Raw genomic sequence first — 24,621 nt, 5'->3', positions numbered from 1 at the left:
CATCCTCCTCCTCTAATTCAATGATGGTTGCAATGCTCACATTCATTGGTGGTTCTATCATGGTGGGTGCATGGAGTGGATGTGATGGAGGGTAATACTTTTTTATGTGACTTCCATTGAAAAAGCCAATGCCTTCCCCCTCTAGGTTTTGAGTTTGACATTGCCTGTCCTATTGTCATAGTAAACCTTGAAAGGTCCCAATTCCTTGAATTTCATCTTCTGCTTGTGTCCCTTAGCAGAGTAGAAGAAGACTAGGTCTCCTTTCTTGAAGTCTCATTGTTTGACATCTTGTCTTAATTGATATAATTGACTAGTAATCAACTGATAGGGTTGGATCTTTAAGATCGGTCTTTTTAACTGGGATTTTTCTATGGGTCATTTAGGAAATCAATTATCTAAGATGTAGATGATATCATCCACCCAATGCGATGTGAGGTCTGCTCTAAACAAATCTCATTTGCACTAGACATTCTAAAAAAATGTGTGTTTGGTAGGTCATCCATGATGCTCTGTCTAGCTACTTCACTTGTGGATATGTGAGACATGTGATCTACCATATAGTCCTATTTGCCCTTGTATACTACCACAGAGAAGTCAAATTCCAAAAGTAGAAGTAACTGTTGAGTAATGCATCCTGTTGTGCATGGTTTGTTTGCAATATAAAGTAATGTCTGATATTTCACAAAGAAGGTAAAGGGTGTCACTAGAAGATAATGTCTTAACTCTTTATAGCAAACAACATGGCTAACTCTTCCCTCTCTATTGTGGAATAGTTCATTTCGGTATCACTGAGTTGTCTATTAGCAAAATTCATTGGATAGGCAAGGTTATGCTCACCAGGTTGGCACAACACTACCCCCATGGCAAACTTAGATGCATCAATGTACACATGGAATGTAATAGAGAAATTTGGGGCTCTTAAGATAGGGGCTGAAGTGAGCCTGTTTAAGCCCTTCATAGGCTTGTTGGCATTCTTCGTTCCACTCGAATACTATCAATAGCTTGTACCAAGGTCAAGCAATCAATGCATAGTTCAGCACAAACCACTAGTAGTACCCTATGTGGCCTAAGAAGCATTGAATTCCCTTGAAGTTGGTAAGAGGGGGAAGGTCTATGATTATCCTAAATTTTGAGGAGTTTGTGGCTATTCCATTCCTCGACACAAGGTTCCCTAAATTACAATCTTGCTTCACCTAGAACTTGCACTTTAAGGGGTTCAGTGAGAAACCGTATTGCCTACACCATTCAAAGACTATTCGTAGGTTTTCTAAGTGCTATTTCCAATTGATGTGGGCACACGTTATCTACTAATACTTCCAATTATTTTCTGATCATGTCCTTAAAGGTAGCACATATGAGGCGTTGAAAGGCAGCAGGGGCATTGGTCAGCCCAAATGGCATGACTATATAGGCAAACACGCCCCATTTGGTGGCGAATGCCATCTTGTGCTTGTCGTCCAGATGGAATTGCACTTGGTTATAGCTTGAAAAGCCATCCAGGAAACTATATGATTCCTTTTCTACCACTCTGTCTAGCATGTGCTCAATGTATGTGGTAATGGGTAGTTGTCTCTCTTTGTAGTTGCATTAACATTTTTGTGGTTCACACACACTCAAATCTTTTTATTCTTTTTCATGACTATCACTATGGATAATACTTAGTCTATGTGCTCTATCTCATAAATGAATCCTGTATTCGGTAGCTTATAAATCTCTTCCTTCACTACATGGGCATGCTTAGGATTCATTGCATATGGTGGTTACTTAATTGGTACCACATCTTGGATCATGGGAATATTATGAGTCACGATACTTGGATGATCTATTCCTTTCAGCTTGTCTAAGGACCATGCAAACACATCAAAGAATTCTCCTAAGAGATGTATGAGATCGCACTCCTCCTCCTTAGTTAGGTTGTATACTATGTACATGGGTTGAGGCTTTTCCCCTTCCCTTGCCAAGTTGACATCCTGAACTTTGGCTAGTCCTTTGACGGGTTCACTTGCTTTCCCTTTCTACTTGGCTCCTATTAACACCACTATTCAATCACCCTTCTTGAACTTCATCAAGATCTTGGGTAAATCCTGGGGTTTTCTTTGTCGGTCAGCTTCTACAAGCTTCGACCGCTTCCTTTTCTCATCCTTTAGCCTCTTGTGCCTTAGGTGGACTCAAAGGTACCCCTTGGTGCATTTGGTCCTAGGTGGTCGATGCATCTCAAGGTCACTATCAGAGCTTGCCTTGGACTTAGAGTTGTACTCACAATCCTCATTGAATGAGGCTATCTCCCCTGGTGGTCGTAGCTCTGAGGGGTTGACTCCACTCCAAATAATGATGTGATGCTAGGTAAACTAATCTTACTTGCTCATAATCTACCACCTCTAGGCATTTTAGCCAAGTACAATCGCAATCTACCTTGAAAATTCATTTTTTCACTCTAAAAGCATAGACCTCTTGGGGTTTTGAATCTACTTTGATTTTCTCAATCACTCTTCCATCCGTGTAATATTCTATGCTTCCCTCACTGAGATGGAACTGTAATCTTTGTACTCCACATCGGAATCCTCATACTCATACTATGCGTTGTTTTCATTAGGGTTCTTATTCTCAAGCTCTTTCTCACTCAAAGATTTGTATATTGTCCTGACCTACTACTATCAAGTCCTCTATAAGACAGTAGTGTCTCATGGATGTATGCTTTGAAGTAGTGGAGTTACATATTGACCAATTATGTGCAAGTTGTTTTCATTTCGTACCATTGGTAGTAAGTGCTTGATTAAAATAGCATTGCTTGTTTGTGTACACCTAGTTATTTTATCTTTGTTTTGGTGATTTATCTTATTTGATGATTGAATAGGTCTCACTTGAGTGTGATATTGTACAACATGCATCAAAACATTTATCCTTTTACAAATATTTCTAGGGTAGCATAGGCTACCACGAAAGAGCTTGATAGTAAGTATCTACACCTCTCCTTTGAGATTTAGCTCCTACACTTTGAAAGTGTTGTCCCCAAAATAACTTCACCTATGTCTCTAGGGCTGGGCACAAACTTGTGCCATGCATGGAGGGTGTTCTTTTTGTAACAACCCTTTTATGTAACTTGACTATAAAGATTGTGTGGGTCCCACAACAAGGCCCTTGAGATGTTAGTTGTGGATGGAGGACGTGCCTCAACATGTTTCTCCTTCTAAAGGTTACATAAAGTCTTCCAAATGTGAGTGATTTTTATGATGTAAACTTGTTTTATTAGTGGAAGCTCATAGTTTAAAGTCAAGAAATTCAAAGTTAGCACCATTCAATTTTTTGCATCTACAATTATCGAGTGCCACAAGGAGGAGGTGTTGTGGGGAGAGAGAGAGAGAGAGAGAGAGAGAGAGAGAGAGAGAGAGAGAGAGAGAGAGAGAGAGAGAGAGAGAGAGAGAGAGAGAGAGAGAGAGAGAGAGAGAGAGAGAGAGAGAGAGTGTGTGTGTGTGTGTGTGTGCAGAGGAGGTGTGAGTAGAAACAAGAGTAGATAAGGGCTCTCCAAGTGGTAGAAGGTGCCATACGAGGTCATAAGGCTGCCATGGAAGATGTTCCTCAATGGGCTAAATTGAGAGAAGCTTTAGAGAGCAGGTCATAAATGGTGGAGATGGGACTGTAGAGATTGGAAGCTCTTTGGCTTGATATGGAGGTGACATGTCAAACCTCCCAACCCTAGCCACAACCTTGCTCCCCATCTTAATGACAACCCTAAAGGACAACCTCGCCGCCCTCTTGGGCAACCTCACCACTCTCATGACGGGCCTGCTCTCTCAAAAATTTGTCCCTACCCTTAAGGAGACCCTTGAACCTAGCCTTCAAGGCCTTTGCATTGTAATTTCTAGGTGCTTGTTTGCCACTATGTAAATGAAAATGAAAATACAAAAAAGAAAGAAAAGAAAAGATTCTCATACGTATTGCAACCAATCTCATCCAACTGATAATTTAGTATATTATATCAGGGCTTTTCTTATTGAAAAATCCTACTAGTTGGCTCATACGTAAACCAATCTAGTTTTTTTCAAGAGATCACCAATAAGTCCCTTTCTAATGGTTGGGACATCATCTTTTCATGTCGAAAATACAAGCCTAATTCTCGTAGGGGCTAAACTTATTCTTTACATTTATTTGATGGTATGGTCTTTCTTGTGTGTATAAAAGCCCTATGAAACATTTACATTTCTTTTATGGGAAATGCTTATGTCTAAAATTGTGAAAAGGCTCATTCATTTTGATTGTGCACTAAATGCCATATGGGTCACCATCGAGTGAGAGAGGCATCTCCTTGGGGCAATAGCCCCCATATCGCTTGGTCATGACACTCCAAGTATAGGCTGCTCAAATTCAGTGCCATTTTCAACAACAATTACCTCTAATGTGATTTGCTCACGGCCCAAAGTAGACCAGCACACACTAATATGAGAGATTACTCAAATGAGGCACAAGGAACCTGCATTCATGAACCCATTTATCATGTACAAAAAGTATCCAGATGCCATAGAAAGATACTTTGGGACTACCAAATTTGGTATTCGGAAGTACCAAGACTACCAATAATGGTACAATGAGACCGATAGTAATGGTACTAAGGAAGTACCAAAAACTACCAATTTTGGTACCTTAGGATAGAGAAAACAACTAGTAAAGATAGTCCTAGACAAAAGTATGGAATGATTCCAAAATATAAAATAAGTGTCAAGAGCTAGGGAATGTGCTATCCAAATGCTAATTGTGATGCTTAAACTTCAACCTATTCTACTTTACGTCTGTACAACTTCTGTTCTATTTTTGTGTTCTCACTCTCCACCTCTATCTATATCTATCATTGTTGTTGCAGTAGTTGTATCTCTTTATAGAAGTGAGACTAGCTTCATTTTGTGATTGCTAAGTGTAGATGGAGTTCTTAGGTGATGATGACATGTATCTTTCTTTCATAGTCCATGCCTCGATTTTGGGTGTATCTTCTTGAATATTGCAAGTAGGTGCTTGATGTCCTATAAATGTGCAATCCTTAGAGGTAGCCTTGTTGTCGTGAGCTACTAGTGGCAACATAGATGCATAGCATTGTTTGTTATCTCTTTACATGTGAAGCTATTTTCTTTTCTTATTGGGACTTGGTAGACATTGAGAGAGTAGTTAGAGATAATGTGATGCAAATGATTTCTTTGATCATGTGAATGTAAAGCAAGATAAACAATGCAAATAGCAATGCACCTTTTAATCATCAACATAGAAGCTATATGAAGTAGAAAGTTGGATGTCTTCATTGTGCAAGTCCATCCTCAATTGTCATAATCTACACATTGACCCCACCTTCATTATGATCAAAAGTTCACCATCTAGCCAAACATCAATATCTTGTAATGAATTTCCAAAAAAAATCCATCATGTCTTGGTCTAGTGGCACCAATTTCCCACAAACATGGTTCCATCTTCTATTCAAAAATGTCATGATGAAGTTTTGAGTGGCAATCACATACTTGCAAACAATAGAATCTAGTTACACCTTGCAAGTGATCCCATCTTCTACCTTTGTATCCCAACCTGCGTCTGCAAACTCTAGGATATTGTTTGTATTTTGGCACTTCACTAGGAACATGGTTCTTGGAAGTTTGGACTCAGTGCTAGAGAAGAAGTCCATGAAAATGGTTGTAGGCATAAAAGTGGATATTTTTCTTTTTTTACTTGAAATGTTAGGATTTAGACATTTTTGTACCACGATGAAAAATTTTGCACATGTAACTCTCACTTATTCTAGAATCTAGTGACGGCAATGCTCTGCTCTTGAAATTTGAAAGGTGAAGGCTAGACAAGCCTTCCCATTTTCCACTAGAGAGAGGTGGTATGTAAAAATGGTTGTAAAATAATATGCCCCTCTCAGCAATAGTGCCGATTTTGTCCTCCCCTTATAAAGCTCTTCACCAATAGAGCCATGGATGACATCCCAAGCATCTAGCAAACATTCTAATGGCTACCACTCTTGGATGCTTGATGGATACAAGTCTGTTAACATCAAATGGTCTTGTCAGTTATACAAGGTGAATAAGAAACACGGACCTTCATTTATGCCAAAAAGTAGATGCAACCAAAATGCACCAACATTTACATCTATGGAGAGGGAGATTATAGGCAATAAGCTCAAGATAAAGCTCCTTGTGCATGAAAACAAGTTGCACACGCACTTCTTTGATTGTATTCTTGGAGCCACCAATCCTAAAATCAGTTACCCTATCCTTCTAGTATGATTAAAAAAGGGTTGGCGGTGAAAGATCCTTTTTTCTTTCTTCGTTGCATGATTATCCAACTTCCCTTCGTAATGGTCAAGGGAACCCACATGTCCTGGTCATTGAGTGCATTAAAAGTGACTATGGACTCGATGGAATCACTAGGTCTTTTACACTGAGAAGATGCCTCCATGGAGTAGGAAGATGGAGGGTAGAAACATGCAGTTGAGTGGAGAGAAAACAAATAGAAACTCCGAAGGGTGCAAAGTGGAGGCAAGAGAGAGGGAATGAGCATTGAGCACTCAAAGATATTAAATACAAAGAGGCTTCTACTGCCTTTTTTTCCCTCAAGTAAGAGAAAGGTTGAAATATGATGGCAAAACATTACTATTGGAAAATGGCAATCACTCTATTTTACTATTAGAAAGCGACAATTACTCTACTCATTTCAATGAAACTAACAATATAAAAAATGCCAAATTTATTTTTTGAAATCACAAAATACTTTTTGGAAAAAAAGTTTCATCACGGAAGCTTCTCGTCATTGGTGGAGCACACTCTCTCTCTACATGCTAAAAGGCCAAAAAATGACCTCAAACTCTTGCTAATGTCGTTAAGAGATTGAAAACACATATGGTGTGAGGATTCACCAACAAGAAAATTCTTAAGTCTTAATTGAACCTTGGGAGAGCTTAAATGAATATAGTCCTAGAGTACTTGTGAGGTATTTTTGACATCCTTGAAAATTGGGAAAGTAACTCCACCTTCAGTGTGGTCAAAGGTTTTGCTTGTAAGGCTAACATAGCTCTCTAGACATTTATATGTATGTCTATGTCTATGTCTTCTATATCTTTTAAAAGAAATGAACTAGAGCTAAACATTGAAGCGCATATTTCTTGTCAAGTCTACATGGCACGAGGGAGATGATCTCAAGACTTTAATATTATCTTCTTCAAGAAAATATTTATCCAAATCACACGCAAGGGGAAGGCTTATTTCTCACACATATGGCCACTAGTGCATTCATGGGCCTCTCCCTCTCTATCTCTCTCTACACATGTGGCACATTCATGGACAATCAAAATTTGAAGGGCCAATAGTCTCCAGAGTCCAATGTGTTTCCTTCATAATTGGAAAACCATCTCCAAAGTGATATTCTTTAGTAGCAAGACTAATTTAAAATATTTGAGAAATTTGAAGTGGTATATATATACATGTGTGTGTGTGTGTGTGTGTGTGTAAAATTCCTATAGTAATAAGCTGGGAGCTCTATCTTATCTTTGCCTCACACTTGCAAAATGTGTTGAGCAACGAGCTAGGAGCTTTTTTGCCTCTTTGCCTCTCTCCTACATGCCTCTCTCTCTCTCTCTCTCTCTCTCTCTCTCTCTCTCTCTCTCATATGTGTGCAAATGGAGGCAAGAAGAGTTTGTGGCCCACTTGAGTAGTAGCACTGTAGCTCCACTATTGGCTTGTGTGACCCATGCACCCTATCCTCTTCTAGGGCCCCATAGAAGCTTTGATTTATCAAAATATTAAGGCTCTCAAAAGCTTTGATTTTTCAAGATGTTAAGGCCCCTTAGTATGTAAATGCAAGCCATCTCATGGTGGTGTCTCTCAGGAATCTCACATATAGAAATACTGTTATAGGGGTTGAGGGCATGGTGGTGTTTGGCCTAGCTACAAAGAAGTAAGGAATAAAGTGAATTTTCTAGAGAGGTACTTGATCCCTATGGGAGGGGAAGGTCTATACAAGAGGTAGTCTCAAATACAAAGCAAATGCATTGTTGTCATGGAAGTAAATCAATGTGAGGCAAAGGAAGTAATAGTGTCTAGTTGACATTTATATGTATCATTCATCACATGGCCAATAGAGAGCCCATGGCAATGAGCCCATTCTTGAGCATGTCCATCCTTGCCAAGCTTTGTAGAATGATGCATGAATGGCTACTCGCCCTCCCCCCTAAAGAAGAAAAAGTGCCTGCCACCGCTCCTCCAAGTTCATCAATTATTTTAGTGCCCAATGTGATGGGAAATGAAGAGGCTGTGAAAATTGGGTTGGAAGAACACTAACTACACAATTGAATGTTGCAAGAGTAGACAATACATGAGAGGTGAGGATGAGAAACCCATCCACCCCCCTTGCACTCACATTATAGAAAGTCGCTATTATCACCCCTTTTGTGATCTTTCACTAGAACTGCTAACTTTCTACATTTGTGACATACATCAATCAAGATCTACTTGCATGAGCAATCAACACTATCACAGCCATCGCAAAAGTTGTGTATGTTGGTCAAATTGCATGAGTGAAGGCCGAATGTAATAGATACAATTATGCAAGGGTTTGTCTTGAAGGGTTAATGGAGGTCTTCTCCATGTGCATCCATGGGCACCTTCATCAAGATGCTCAAGGACATTAGCAATTTGATACCTACTAGTAAGACAAGCATGACATTGAAGTCTTTTGTATCTCTTCATTCTTGATCCAACCGTGTTATATGAGCGTGGAGATAGGTATTGACATGACACTTGGTTCTTTTCTCAAGTGTTAGGCTAGTACCAAATCTCTGTGATGACGATATCTATTGTATGACAATAGGTTGTCATATCATTCAATTTGAGATATATATATATATATATATATATATATATTGGAGCGCACTTAGCACACCATTGAGTAAATGTTTGCGCAATTGCTTTTCTTTGCCCACCAAAATGGGAAGTGAGCTTTGCAATGATGCCAACCATGCTACCTAGTAGTATGTATTAAGAACATGTTTTTTAGATTATGTATTACACGGACACAAGCGAGCGGGCAGTGCGTGGGAGGGCAAGGAGTGGGTTGTGGCATGGACGATGCGTGGGCGAGCAGGTAGGCTGATGCATAAGCGGGTGGGCACTCGTGGGCGGACGTAGGAGTTAGGAGTCGCGCCTAAAATAAAGATAAAGACTATTTTAGATACAAAGGAGAGTAAAGTATGGCTCAAAAATTAAGGACGAAAGGATTCCGATAGTCTACGTGCCGAATCTGTACTCTTGTATTAAGGTTTATGTACTACTTATAAAGGATGATAGAATCCCAATAGATTACGAGTACGTCGAGATGGAGGCGGAATAAAGGACGAAAGCATTCCGATAGACTACGTGTGCGTCAAAATGGAGGCGGAAGCCATGGCTGCCTTCGTCCCCTTCATGCTTCTGCCGTTGCGGCTATAGTTTCGCCTTCGCCTCAGCCTTAACCCAAGGCATCCTCATCGTTTCGCCTTGGCCTCAGCCTTAAACTTTGGCATCGTCATCGTAGCATTCCGAACCGTAGCTCAGGCCTTGGTTTTGCCTTCTCCTCCTTCTACCTTGACCTGCTTGTAGGACCTAAATGCTGTTTGCCTTCCTAGGGTTTTGCTTTCGTGTGTCTGTGCGTCTCTTTAGAAAACATGCAGGGAGGCTCGCCGCACAAGAAACCGATCTCTCTGGCCAAGCTCAAGAACTATAATTATGCAGCAGAGCCAGGGAGGGAAGGCATTGATGGGAAGCCTTCCGTCGGTCCCGTCTACAGAAGCATTCTGTCGAAGGGTGGATTTCCCCCTCCTCCGCCAGGCATTGATACTTGCTGGGATGTTTTCAGGTATAACTACTTTGGTGAATCACTCACAAGTGTCTGTATCAGTGCATGAATTAAAAGATTAGACTTAACGCTCAAGTATTCATTCGGTGCATAAATCAAAAGCTTTGGCTCTAATATCTGAACTACCTTATAGTATCTTTACACTACTATTGTCTATCGCTGCATAACCAAAAGCATAAGGTCTTAAGGCCCAAGCTAGTAGCTATATTACTGCATTATTAAGCTTTGGCTAGGTTCAAGCATACCTTTGAGCCATTTACTAGGCTTCTAGGCCCAACCATGCGTTCCAGTCATTACTAGAATCTGTATTACTGCATAAATTAAAGCTTTGGCTAGGCTCGCCCTTGAGCATTCATGCACAAATCAAAGGTTTCAAGTTTCAAGCATTCTCTTCAGTATGGCTGAAATATCGGGGCAAGCATTCCTTTACAAGAGCTTTTTGGAGCCTTGAAGGTTTAGTTTTTCTCAGTAAGTTTATGCTGTTTTCGAGGCTTGCATGTAAAATACCATGTTTGCGGGGCTTGCTGGAGATTGCATTCCAGCAAAACCTCTTGCATTCACTGATTCAAACCTTCATTAGAGCAGTGGATTATTGGTAGAAACGTAAATCGGAATTTATCATGTAGGTTTTTCTGAAACAATGTCTAATAGGCCAGTGCTTGTTCCATGCCTGCAATCTCTATTTGGTATTGATAAATATTGGTCATAATATGAGCTTGGAATCTATGCACTAGGTTTTTTAAAATTAAGGGCTTGTGCTTGAATGTGAATTTTAGTTTGGTGTGATAAGTATTGGTATTTTATGTCCTCATCTTTTAGGAATGGAAAGAGAAATTGAAAATTTCTATGATTCGCATGCTTATACTCATGATCCATGTCAATGCCTTTCTTGACTAGTGCACTTACATTTCACCTTCCTCTTTGTGCCCTCAAATATTCTCTTTCCTTCTCTGTCAATGGTAGATTTGTGAATAGGGCTTAACTCCCTTGTAGGACATCCTATTGGTGGTTTGGTTTTTGAGCTCAAGAATTCACACCAATGCTATGCATAATACTGTGGTGCCTTGTCTTTTTGCATCTTCTGGCTTGTAATGAATTAATTAGTGGCACACTTTGTTGAGACTCTTTATGCTTTGGGAATATTGTTAAGTTGCAAAATCCATTTTTTTTTGCAGTAACTCCGTCGCCAAAAACCCAGACAACAAACTACTTGGGCATAGAGAAATTATTAATGGAAAGGTAGGCTTATTTAAAGAATAAAAGAACAAAAGCATTTATTTAAAGTCCTTACTTTCTTGTTATTTGAATTGGCAGGCAGGCAAGTATGTATGGTTGACTTACAAAGAAGCTTATGATTTAGCCATACAAATTGGGTCAGCTATTCGTACTTCCGGAGTATGCCCGGTATTATTGTTCTTCCATTCCTTCATTGGTATTGAAGCTTGAGTTATGTGCCAAATGGCTAGAGTTTTTTGCATTCAGGTCATCACACTAACGTCCTGGTATGTCTGCAAGTAATGTTGTCTTTCATGATATATCACACCCATCTGGTGACTTGTCGTCATGGTGGCATGAATTGTAGTATCTTTGTTGTAATTATGTAGCTAAACCAAGCTACTCAACACTATTGTGTGGCATCTTGGTATCTATATACAAATTCACATGTGCCTCATAAGGAAATTCTGTTAGATTAGCCAGTGTAGTTCCTTCACCTGGAAGGTAGAAGACCAAAAAAGAAGAAGAAGTGAGAATGAAGTCCTCCTGCTCCTGTAGATGGAGAAGGTATCTTAGTTGTATTGATGCTCTCGAAAAGATCTCCCCTAGTTGTGGACAGCTCACTAGGGACATCTCAGTCATGATTGGAATCAAGCACGCGTAAATGCATAGTTGTGGATAACTCACCAGGGGTGCATCTCAATCATGATTGGAATCAAGCACAAGTAAAATGAATATGCCGCATTAATGATATGGATGCCACTACAGACAGGGTAGCAAAGATGTACGCAAGCTATGGGTAGACCAAGTGGGCATGTTAATAGGACTCGAATGTGGCAAATGGTTTAGTCACTCGTAAGTCAAGTAGGACTACTAAGATTAAATTAGCCTAGGTAGCAATCAACTACCATGTCTTTTTCTGCTCATTGCCTGCTGCCAATGACTCAATGCCGCCTGAGCTTTGTAATATTCTTGTGCCTTGGTTTATGGATTCTGTTTTTCAAGCATATTCTTCTTGGGTTCTTTTGTTCTTTGTAGGAGTTTTCTTTCTTCTTTGTGTTTGTGTAGTCTATTACAACAATTTCTTTTGATTCCCTTGCTGTCCCCTATTCTTACATGGCATCAAATGTTTGTGTAAGTGTTTCTTGTTCTTTTACTGCTGCCAGTTTGTGATCTCCCCATTTTGTTGTTGCTCCTACCTGCATTTGACTGTTGTAATCGAGTCCAAGGCTTGGGGATCTCATTTTGTACTGAAACGACATGTTTTTGGATCTCAAACCTTGCGTTTTTTAAGGTAAACCCTACGTATTCAGATTGTTTACCTTCTATAGGGCTGGGTGATATGTTGGTGTTGTGCTAGCAGATTAGTCAGCTCATGAGTGAGTCAGTGCATGTGTATTTGTGGGCTGGGCATATGAGATTAATTTAGGTAATTTTCTTTTGTTCATTTTTTATGGTTTCTAGCGTTTTTGGCTGGTCAACTGCATTTCTATACCATCATGATGTTGGTCAACCATTACATTTTGGGCATTATTTTATGCCTATTTATTTGGGCTCCCTTCTCCCTAGTGATTCATTCACTTGCAACTTTTCATGTTTGGTAAATACACATGAGACAATGGCATACAACAGTGAGTCAATGGCTACGTGGGCACTGACACCAGCTCCTCTCTCCAATAGGAAGTCCACTAGGTGAATGATGATATGAATGAGAAGGAGGAGCCCCAATAAATAGACAATAAATATACCAAAAACAGTAATTGGTCGACTGGCATAAAATATCTAAATTGCCATAAATAAATCACAATAAAAATACCTAAAATAAAGGCAATGTACTTGGTCTAATGAGCATGCATAGACTCACACATGAGTTGACAATCCTACTAACAAATATTTCACCAAAATTGATCTTAGGTCTTGTTACCATCAAATATGGATAATTCAAAGGATGTCTAGAAATTTGCATTTCGAATGCGGTATGAACATTATTAATTTTTAGTCTTGCCTTTTGGATTGAAAAATGATCCTCCAACTTTTTGGGAGATGACGAATTATTTAATTTGTTCAGATCTTCGAAAGTGGATAGCCATTTTCCTCAATAATATTCTTATTTATAGTAAATCATTAGAGAAACATGTGAAACATTTGAGTACCATCTTATGACTCTTAAGAGGAGAGCAATTGTTTGCAAAACTATCGAAGCACAAATTTTTTTTGCACGGAGCTACTATACCTCGGATATGGCATCTGGATTAATGACATCTGCATTGATCTTGAAAAGGTTCTAGCAATGCTTGATTGATCTATTCAAGGAATTGTAAGGCAAGTAAAAGACTCTTTAAGACAAGAGCAATCATTTGCAAAACTATCCAAGCGTGGAATTTTTTGCATGGAGCTATTATATCTTGGATATGGCACCTCGATTGATGGTATCCGGATTGATCTTGAAAAGCTTTGAGCAGTGCTCAATTGATTTATTTGAGGAATTGTAAGATAAATAAAATCTTTTTAAGGTTTTACTAGATTTTTTCAAAAGTTCATAAAGGAATATGCTCATATTGCTAAACCCTTAATATGTTTGCTTAAAAGTATTTGAAGAAAGAAAAACCATGTTAGTCTACTAGAGGTTTAGACTAACAAGCTTGATCAATGTTCTCAAGTATTGATGCTAGTTACAACAGCATCGATGCTGCAAATTATCAATCTGAATAAACCTTTTGAGATTCAGACAGATGCAAGTGATTATGCCATGGGTGATGCTCTTTATTAGGATGGCCTACCTATTGTACTTGAGAGTGGTAAGCTCACCGATGCTCAAATGCATTACACCACCCATAGAAGGAATTATTGACGGTCATCTAAAGTGCTAAAATATAATATCATTTTTTGTATGTCATTTGATTTATTATTTGATTTTTGTATGTCATTTGATTTATTATTTGGACTGACCACCATTTGTTAAAAAATACCTTTGTGATTAGCCCAATCTCCATAGCCACAATGTGACCTTAATGTCACATTAAATATCACATTAATGTCACATTAATGTCACATTAAAGTGATATTTAATGTGACATTAAGGTCACACACAAGGACCAACATAAATTTTATGAGCCTATCACAATGTAGGCCCCAAGGTGATGGTAATAGTAATGAGACTGTGTGCAACACCTACCAATTGGCATTGCACCTACTAGAGAATAGTTTGGGCACAACCCTCTTTCATTCCCAATCTTCATCCTTCATATGCGTGTCTCCATCATACACCCAATTGAGGCATTTGGTAGGTTCATGACCCTTGCCATGCATGTAGTTGTCTATAGATGGACTGGTCCTTTATCTAGATTGGTGAACAGCCATTTATATAGAAGCTTGTTAATTCTTTAAATAGTCCTATGAAGCAAAGGTTTAAATAAACAAACAAAACTAGGTAAGGCCTTATGGCCTACAGAAAAATTAAAATTGTCTACAATAAGGTTTAACCCCTCAAACGCTCATGGGTTATGATCATGACTTGGTGGCTCATAGCGATCTACAGCCTAGCCACAACAGGATTTGAGCTTAAATGCTAAATCTTATGTAGGTTCGAAACATCAAAGGTTTCCATTACATTGAATATGGGTATTACTTGATAGTGTTTTACATCCATCACCGAGTGGTGAAGTCACTTGTTCAAGATTATTGAGCATGAAACAAGATAAACCAAGCATAAGAAAGTTACATTATGGGAAGGGATGAGAATCGAGATATTTAATTATGTTCAAATAAAACATTAACTTTAGATGTTTGTTTTATCAATTGCAAATTTGTTTCAGATGCAAGTGTATGTATCTAGTGTGTTTCTAGCTAAGGCTTGAGCATTACAACCGTCTGATTATTTCTTGCTTTGGTTATATTTGACTTGCAGAAAGATAAGTGTGGTATTTATGGAGCAAATTGCCCAGAATGGGCGATAGCAATGGAGGTCTGAAATCTTTTTTGGGGGAGTTTCGGAAGTTGTGCAAATTAATTTATCAAGAATGTTGACTACATGTTAATGATTGTATCGAGTGCTAATTTATTAACACAGTGATTGACACTTTAAGTCACAATGCAACAATCAGAGTGCATGTTTAATAGTTCCACATGTGCTAATCAATCAACACACTTTCTCTGGGAAAAAAGAAGACAATCAACACGCTGCATGTTTGGCTCTAGGTCTGTAAATTTTACTCTTGCACTGGTGTACTTACAGGCTTGCAATGGACATTCTATCTGCTGTGTTCCATTGTATGATACTTTAGGTATTTCTTTCTTTTATTTGCAAGAGAAGTCTTGTGCAAGAGTTTTTGGCCTAAGAACATGAATTGTAGAGGCAGATAGTATCAAGCAAGACTGCACTATTACAACTGTTGCCAATTTGCTCCAGTCGTTTGAATCTTGTCTCGTCTTTGTGTTCCCTATTGATTCCTTAATTATTGTTCTTAACGTTCTGATAGGGGCAAATGCGGTTGAGTTTATTATCAGACATGCTGAAGTTCAAATTGCATTTGTGCAAGAGGCAAAACTTCAAGAGGTACTCTAATCTCAATGTGAACTACTTGAATCTTTGGAGATTGCAGTCCTGACTGTTCTGGCCTTTCCTTAAATGTTCAAAATCTATACACTTCAAATGAATTTGTCCTTTACATTTATTTTTCGCATCTCTTGCAGATGCTTAAGTCTCTATCAAGCTGTTTACCTTACCTGAAAAGTAAGTGGCAGTACTACTCTTGATCATTTGGATTGAATGAGTTTGCGGCTTATCCTCACAGTAGTTTTAGTTACAATTCTCGTCTTGAGAAAATCTTTGCTGGGTGTCGTAGACTCTTTATGTGTGTGGTGGTGTAGTCCAGTGTTCTAATTTATCTGTTGCTTCAAAATTTCAGAGAATTAAATTCAGCAGTATATTTCTAAGAGAACTACAAGATAAGATAAGTCCAGCATTCATATCGTTGGATGTTTCTATAGGGCAAATGTGTTCGCAATGACTGAAATGAATATCTTAGGCTAAAAAATGGCTGCTCAGCGTGTAAATCTTCTGGGACCTAGACCACTTAATTGTCATTTATCAACCATTTCTGCCAAAGGATTGGTTTGATTTTTAAAAACTCTGTGTGTGTGTGTGTGTGTGAGACCCAATGATTTTTCGAGCCCATAATGAATTTGTGGAGCATCACAATTTGCATCTGAGTTGATAATAAGAAGAGCCAATCCCTTGTCTTCCTTGTCTTCCTGCTTAACCATATCACCCCTTCATGATCTCATCAGATATATTTTCCATGCTCATGATTGTCTTTGACTCCAGCTCGTCTTTTCATAACTGTCTCTCTCTGTTCAATAGGATGCTCTGTCCTTTCCTGTTCTGTTTTTTTGGGTGAAAATTGCGAAACTGTGCTGCCTTATTAAAACCATACGTCAGGGCATCTTTATAGTTCACGAGGGATTTATCCACCTTTGAAAGTATTTTCATTTCACAGGCATTGTTATGGTTCTTGAAGGACTTATACACCTTTTGCAGTGTTTGAATATTGTATTCACTTAGTTAAAATTTCTGTTGCTTTGGCTTGTTTAGCACTCGTCAGTTTTGGTTCTTTCACTGAAGAGCAGAGAGCCGAAATTGAGAATATTGGAGTGAAGTCATACTCTTGGAAAGAGTTCCTGGAGCTGGTATGCATGCATCTTGTAGCAGGCTGAGCAATTAATGCATCTCTAATAGGACTCTTTCGCTAAACATCTCAATCTGGAGGATTGCAGGGCAAAAACAATTATGTTGAATTGGTACCTCCTCGAGGATTCGACATTTGCACAATTATGTACACTAGTGGAACCACTGGAGAGCCAAAAGGTGTCATGCTCACTCATGAAGCAGCATCTCTGCAGATTGGTGCAGTTGATTATTGGCTAGCACATTTTGAAGAGAAGGCAAGTTATTACATCTGCTTACCTATCTGCTGCTTCATTATGTTGGCCTTCAGAACATTGTTTGAGCACCTTAAGTGTGAACGAAGTGGAAAGTGCTACCTAGATGTTGCTGAAGCTGTGGGCAATTGTGTTGTCACCAAGGAATCAGAGTCTCCAGGGAAGCCAGGGTGATCCACTGATTGTAAACTTGTGATCTGCATGTTCAAGATGACGACTCCAGATGATTCATCCCTGTCATGTGCATGTAGTATGGATGCCATATTTGTGATCCTAATTGAATATTTTATATCTATGCAGATGACTCCAGATGATTCCTACCTTTCATTTTTGCCTTTGGCACACATCTTTGATCGTACAATAGAGGAGTACTTCATCTATCAAGGGGCATCTATAGGATACTGGCGTGGGGTAAGATGTTATAAACTATAGTAGAGTTAAATTGGTTCTAATCTCATCTTCAGAAAATTTCTTTTCACTTTTTTTTTGGGTACTCATGTGAGTTGATGCCTTAAGTCTTTCATTGATGACACAATTCACATGGTAATGTATGTTCATTATTTTTTTACCTTTGTTTTGTCTTTGTGAAGGATCCTGCATTAATACTTGATGATTTACAAGAATTGAAACCATCACTGTTTGCTGGAGTCCCCAAAGTTTTTGATCGTGTGTATGCAGGTTTGAATAGTTCATTTTCATCATGTGCATGCAGTCCTCTTCCTCTACTTATTATTAGGCCTTTGTGTTATATTCTTTACACATCACCAATCTTTTAAACAATGATTTTAATTAGTTCAATATACTTCGGTCTTCCTACAGGGAGTAAGAAAAAGCTAAGTGATGCTCCACTCGGTCTTAGGCTTCTTTTTGAAGCTTGCTATAGATAGTAAGCTGTTCTAATATCATTTCATAGTCATAAATGCAGTGGTATAAACTGCATGTCTCTAGTTTCCTCTTACATCTACAAATGTTGCCTGTGCAGCAAGTATTTTTGGATGAAACTTGGGTATGATCATGACAAAGCCTCACCTTTGGCAGATAATTTGATTTTCAAGAAGGTAAGTCTGACTCTTTTTTAAAAGTTTATATGATCAAAGTCTGTTTGGCTATTGCCCCGAAATAAATATATGGAAAACTGCTTGAAATTTGAGTTGAGAAAAAGGTTGGCTTTCAGGCATTCTGAAGATTCAGGTAAGGCATGGATTGCACAACCAACCCATTTTTGATTCTCAGCCATATTAGGATGGGGTGGCTGTGATGTTGGGTCAAGACTCAGTAGTATGGACAAAATTTCTGCATCTTTTGAGGGCTTGAATATCAGTTGTTTTTGGTATACAGGTACTTGTTTGGTTGATAGTATTCCATGTACCAGTCCTGGTGCAATGGCATGACAGCTACGATGTATTATGTGTTGAGTCTGTATAATGCGATATGCATTGTTATTGCTCTAGATTTTGCAAGTCAAGCATGGTTCCACTGGACTGGATGAATCATTTTTGACAAAAGTTGAGTACCAGTTTGTTTGTATTTTTAAAGATGCTTGTCATCATTTATGAGGATTGAATGTGGATGAATCCTGAATTACATTTTGTTAGTTTCTGTGAGTACTAGTCAATACTTAACCCTTTTTTTAAGACTAATATTTCATAGACCCCAGTTGTGGTAGTCTTAGATCACTTTTCTTTTATTTTATAATTCAGAAGTATGATATGTTGTGCAGATTGGCAAAGCACTTGGTGGCCGTGTTAGGCTAATAATGACAGGAGCAGCTCCTATTGCATCATATGTGGAAGAGTTTCTTAGAGTCACAACATGTGCAATGGTGGTTCAGGGTTATGGTATAAAACTATCCCCCAAGCAGTTTTATGAGAGCCATTTCTGGTGCCTTTTTTCTTATTGGGTTTTTTTGACACGTAGGCATTTTGACTTTTGCTTGAAGGCTTGACCGAAACATGTTCGGGAAGTTTCTGTTGTATCCCAAATGAATTATCAATGATTGGTACAGTTGGAGTTCCTTCTCCTAGCATTGAGGTGAGGCTGGAGTCAGTGCCAGAAATGGATTATGATGCCTTGGCAGCTAGACCCAGGGGAGAAATTTGCATACGCAGTAAGATTATGTTCTCTGGCTACTACAAGAGGGATGATCTTACACGAGAAGTAATGATAGACGGATGGTTTCATACTGGTAACAATGCTTGTGGTGTCATATGAACTTGGTTTCTCCCGTATATTAAATGAGGAGTGAGATGCAAAGTGGTGAAATTCTTGGAATGTAGGGGACATTGGTGAGTGGCAGCCAAATGGTTCATTGAAAATTATCGACAGGAAGAAGAACATATTCAAGCTATCTCAGGGAGAATATGTTGCTGTGGAGAATTTGGAGTTGGTTTATGGCAGGTGCCCATACGTTGAATCGGTATGTTTATCATAATCAGCATCAATCTTTTTATTTAGGGCCCTTCGGATGGCATTCATGAGAGTGTTGTTATATACAGATTTGGGTGTATGGCAGTAGCTTTGAATCATGTCTAGTTGCAGTGGTTGTACCGAATGAGCATGCTCTTAAGGGTTGGGCAGCAGCCAAAGGTTTAAAAGGTGATCTGCAAGATCTGTGCAAAGAAAGGAGGGTTCAGGAGTTTTGTCTGGATGAATTAAAATCGTTAGGGAGAAAACAGAAGGTAATAGTGTTTGTACTCACATGGTAGCTTGTGGTCCACGAGGTCATGTTCAAGCCTGTTGTTATTATGTGCCTTGTTTTGCAGCTGAGGGGCTTCGAGATTGTGAAAGCGGTATATTTAGAATCTAAGCCTTTTGACATGGAGCGTGATTTGCTTACTCCTACTTTCAAGAAGAAGAGGCCTCAACTGTTAAAGTACTACAAGGTAGGGCTCTGATTCTTAAGCATGAGCGAGAGGGAGAATGTATATTTGTATGAAAGGGAGACTTGCACAGTTCTTCACTTGTGTCTGTGCTCAGTTGGCATGCCAATGTTGAGTTATTTTGCATTTGGAGTACATTAGTTTGAACTCATGTTGGGCCTGTCAATTGACTATTTTAAGTTGGGTGAAAAGCTTAAAAAATCGTACATGGTATCACCTAGAATTTTTGTAGTGGAGTGGAGCCTTCTTTCAAGGTTGAGAGCTTCAATTCTCTAAATTCCTTTTTGTTTTAGGGTACCATCGACGAGCTGTATCATAGCATAAAGCAGCAAGGCAACTGAAATTGTCAGCAAGTACAAGTATACATAAGAGCATTTTTGGAGCAGACCAATTCAAAGCTGCAAGTATGGAGATAAAACCTGCACAAACGGCTACATACGCGTTCCAAACCTAAGCTCTTGTATCGACCTGTCAAGACCTTGTTGCTGTCAGGGATGGCCCCGAAAAAATTCTACTGTATCTGTTCACTACGTGGATGTGTTGAAAAAAAGGTCACTTGCTTGGGAAGACAACTTTTAAGACCATCATAGCAGCTCCATCTTGGACGTCTGGAGATACCTTTATAATAAAAAGTAATGTCTTTGGCAGTAGGTGTTTCCTAGGTATATGCTTTACGTTTTATCTGGAACATGAGAAGTGGAGCTTATAATTTGGAGGGTGGGAAACATATCCCTTGATGTCGGTTGCCTATTGCAGAAGGGATTTCTAATCTTGTCAAAGTAAAAAGAAATTCTTAAAAGCATTGAATGAAAAAGGAGTGGAGACAAAAGTTTGTTGTATCCGATGCCAACGAAGGCTTTGGTTCTCGAAGTCTTTGAACATTGGGGGTTCCATCAACATTTAGTTATTGTTATTGTTACTTGGCTTAGGTATTGATGTGCAACTTTGTGGCGTTCATTTTGAATTCTCCAATGCACCCCTTCAATGTCTACCATTGTTAGACACTTGTTTCAATGCAACATCGAGTCCATACAAGTGCCAATTTAGCTGATCACTCTTGGGTCATCCTTGATGGCCCTACTGGCCTTTAGGCGATTAGTTTAATGTGCAAGCATTTTACATAATCTTTAACCTTGAAGTGCATGAGTTGCTCCTTTGATTGAAAATGATGGAGATTGTCTATCCACAACATACTTGTTTTTGAGAAAGATTCAAAGAGCCATAGTCATTTTGGGTTTGCTGCAGGAAGCAAAGATCGTTTTTGAAATGACGGGAAAGGGGTCGACTAGCTAGGTCTAAATACCCCTTTCATGGGGTTGTTTAAGGGATTAAGTTTTACTTTTGATCATGCTCCAATGGGGCGTAATAGGTCACTTTTATACGAGGTAGTCGTCGACCAATTTGGGGTTGATGATTAGTGGTAAGCCATGCTAACAATGGGTGCGAGACATTTGCTAGGTTTTGAGAAACTAAATGAGGTCCTCAGGTTGAAAAGGCCTGTGTAACTGAGAATATGGTAGAGAGAGAATGCAGTAATGGAGAGTGTTGTAAAATGGCAAGCTCAATTTAGGATCCCTTGCAAGTCAATACGAAAAGCATTGTAGTTGGTTACCTTGGGCTAGGCATAGTGGACCTTGGATGCATCAGAGTGATTGTCAGGCACCTTAATTGACGAATAGCTATATTGCCATAGAGTTGGGCAGGTTGGAACTAGGCAAATGCAATAGTTGCTACCATGCATCACTTTTGCACTGACAAAGAAAATTACTCACAAAGACCCTTGTTGCATGAAATGTAAGTCAAGGCTGGAATGCTCCCATCAAGAATAATTGTCCACCTTCCTTGTAAGCTTCAATGGTGGAGGGCAATATTTGTGCCCTAATACACAAGTGGAAAGACTATGAATTGAACTAGAGAGAATGATAAACAGAAATAGATGAAGTCAAAAGCAAAGGAAATTAATAGCACAGCCCATAAATGTGAAATTGGTAGAGCTTGCTCAATCGATTGTGGCCCCAAAAACAAGACCCATACATGAGACTTAAAAAAATACTACAGAGATGTTTAGCATTGGAGCTGAACTTGAACCCTCAACTTCATTTTAATCGCCTTGAACCCAAGTTCAGAGGCCAAAATGAAGCAATCGTGCACACTAGGTGCTTCACCTCTCCGCCATACAAACTGCAACATCAGGATGGTGCTCCGCATCAGTGGAATTTGTGATGGGGAGACCGAACTTCATGAAGTTTGTTAGGTATCAAAAACTGGACAGGATGAATGAGCAAAGCGTAGGGCCCATGTGTGGATAATGAGCATATGGTTGTGAATATGCAGGGTTTGTTTATGTGAGATAGAGGGTTTCATAAAGAAGAAGAAAAGCAAGAGGAAGGAAGAGGGAGAGGAGAAAAAGGAAGCGAAGAAGAAGAGAAGAGAGAGAAAGACGAGCAAGAGGAAGAGGGAGGAGGAGAAAAAGCAAGCAATGAAGAAGAAATTAAGGGTGGGTTCACACTTGCACGGTGGACAAAAGGGTGAAAAATCCCCTTTTCCACCCATCTACAAGGATTTCCCAAGAGTTGTCCCCCATCTCATTCACATTAGTGGTGGACAAGGAAAGGAGCCAAAGAGAAGACATGGCATGAAGGAGAAGTATCCGTGCTGGGCAGGCCGGAAGAGAGGAGCAAAAACTTGGCCATGACGTGTCAAAAAAGGCCCCTAATTTTTTTGGCCTTCCACCATGTGTGTGAACATACAGTTTTCCATGTTGAAATTTGATTGGCTATCTATATTTGGGACGCCTATTTGTCTGTCGGGTCTGAACCCACCCTAAAGAGTAGAAGGAGAAAAAGCAAGCGAGGAAGAAAATAGCGACGAAGAAAGTGACGAATCAAGAAAATGAAGAGAAAGAAAATAAAGGAGAAAAAGCAAGCGAGGCTCTTATTTTATATTTTTTTATATTTTAATTTCCAAAAGAAGGTTTTGCCTAACTTGTTACTTGGGACTCCCATTAGATTATGAATTATAGATTATATTATAGGTACATCATAAATAAATTATGAATTATATTATTATTATTATTTTATTACTATATTACAAGTAGATTATAAATAAATTATGAATTATTTTACTATTATATTATTTTCGTTATAGGTTCAGAAAGCCCCAAACTTCCAAAGGGTTTCTTGAACTCACCCCATTTTCCAAACCTCTCATTTTCAATCATATTTTCATTCCCTCCTCTCTTTCTCCAAGTGTAATCTCTCATTTTCTCTTTCCCCTCATTTTTTAAATTAAAAAGCTCTTCGCCTTATTTTTTTAAATTAAAACAATTTTCCCTCTCTCACACTTATAATCTTTTCTCTTTCTTTCCCCCCTCCTTTTTAAAATTAAATTCCTACCCCTCCCTCTCTCTCATGTGTAGGGCCTAGGTTCTCTCTCTCTCTCTCTCTCTCTCTCTCTCTCTCTCTCTTAGGTTAAATTTTTTGTTTAAAAGTTTTAGTTAAATATTTTTGAAAGATTCTTTTACTTTAAAGTTTTTTTAACATAATTTTTCACACACTTTGAGAGGGAGATAAAAGAAGAGAGAGAGAGAGTGAGAGAAAAGAATAAGGATAAAAAGAAGAAGATCGAGAGAGGAGAGGAAAGAGGAAAGAGAATAGTCTTTTTTAAATTAAACATTTTTCTTCTCCCCCTCCCCCTCTCTCTCATGTGTAGAGCCTAGGTTCTCTCTCTCTCTCTCTCTCTCTCTCTCTCTCTCTCTTAGATTAAAATTTTTAATTAAATATTTTTACAAATCTTTTTAATTTAATTTTTTTAAACATAGTTTTTCACACACTTTGAGAGGGAGATAGAAGAGGAAGAAAAATGAGTATGATTTAAAAAAGAAGAAAGAGAAAAGACGGAGAGAGGGGGGAAAGAGAAAAGAGAATAGTCTTTTTTTAACTAAATTTTTTTAAATATAGTTTTTGACTTAGAGAGAGAGACAGAGAGGAAATATATAATTTGAAAGAGGCTAGAGAAAATAGGGAGAGAGAAAGGGAAAGAGAGAAAAGAGAAAAACAGAGAGAATAAAAAATATATAGAGAGAAAAGAGCTTGAAAGAGAAAGAGAGGAAAATAAAAATAAGGAGAGAGAGATAGAGATAGAGAGAAACTGAGAGAAATATATAGAGTAAAAATAAAAGAAGAGGAGAGGGAGAGAGAGAGAGGGAACAGAGAGAATTATAAAGGAAATATAAAATTTAAGAGAGAGACAGAGAGAAGAAAATAAGAGAGAAAAGAAAAGAGAATTTGAACACGGAGAGTGCATTATAGAGAGGAAAGAAAATTTAAAAGAAAGAGAAAAGAAAATAAATTAAAGAGAAGAAAAAAAGGAAAAAAAGGAGAGAGAAGGAAAAGAGAGGAGAGAGAGGGAGAAAGAAGAAAAGCAGAGAGAGAGAGAGTAAGAGAGAAAGAGAGAAAAAGAAGAATAAGAAAGAGAAAGAGAGATGGGGAAAAAGAGAAAAGAGAAGTCTTTTTTAAACTCAAATATTTTTTGAGAGAGAGAGAGAGAGAGAGAGAGAGAGAGAGAGAGAGAGAGAGAATATAAACATAAAGAGAGAATTATACATAGGGAAAAGATAAAATTTACATACTTTAAGAGAGACTAAGGAGAGAGAGAGAGAGAGAGAGAGAGAGAGAGAGAGAACATGTAAAGCGAATTATAGTTAGAGGAAAGATAAAATTTA

At 38.6% G+C, this 24,621-nt stretch overlaps 1 protein-coding gene across 1 annotated transcript; it reads left to right on the top strand.

Annotated features, from left to right (window-relative positions):
- Positions 1–9,281: 9,281 nt before the first annotated feature.
- LOC148013870 (long chain acyl-CoA synthetase 4-like) lies at positions 9,282–20,768 on the top strand. Its single transcript, XM_087666254.1, has 19 exons — positions 9,282–9,864; positions 11,040–11,103; positions 11,179–11,268; positions 14,987–15,043; positions 15,314–15,362; positions 15,558–15,634; positions 15,772–15,811; positions 16,673–16,767; positions 16,855–17,022; positions 17,320–17,430; positions 17,610–17,697; positions 17,839–17,905; positions 18,002–18,077; positions 18,740–18,857; positions 18,959–19,204; positions 19,296–19,435; positions 19,515–19,697; positions 19,782–19,901; positions 20,192–20,768. Exons 1-19 carry the CDS (start codon positions 9,674–9,676, stop codon positions 20,237–20,239), a joined length of 2,028 nt encoding a protein of 675 aa, XP_087522380.1. The 5' UTR covers positions 9,282–9,673; the 3' UTR covers positions 20,240–20,768.
- Positions 20,769–24,621: the final 3,853 nt, after the last annotated feature.

Source organism: Lygodium microphyllum, chromosome 25 (genome assembly GCF_053477565.2).
Source record: "Lygodium microphyllum isolate KBCC chromosome 25, Lygodium_microphyllum_v1.1.10, whole genome shotgun sequence".
Taxonomy (NCBI): domain Eukaryota; kingdom Viridiplantae; phylum Streptophyta; class Polypodiopsida; order Schizaeales; family Lygodiaceae; genus Lygodium; species Lygodium microphyllum.
This window is presented reverse-complemented; position numbering and strand designations above follow the sequence as displayed.

Coding starts and splice junctions, on each gene's coding strand:
- LOC148013870 (XM_087666254.1), top strand. CDS start 9,674: ATGCAGGGAGGCTCGCCGCACAAGAAACCGATCTCTCTGGCCAAGCTC. Junction 16,768..16,854: donor GGAAAGAGTTCCTGGAGCTG/GTATGCATGCAT, acceptor GGAGGATTGCAG/GGCAAAAACAATTATGTTGA. Junction 19,902..20,191: donor AACTGTTAAAGTACTACAAG/GTAGGGCTCTGA, acceptor TTTTTGTTTTAG/GGTACCATCGACGAGCTGTA.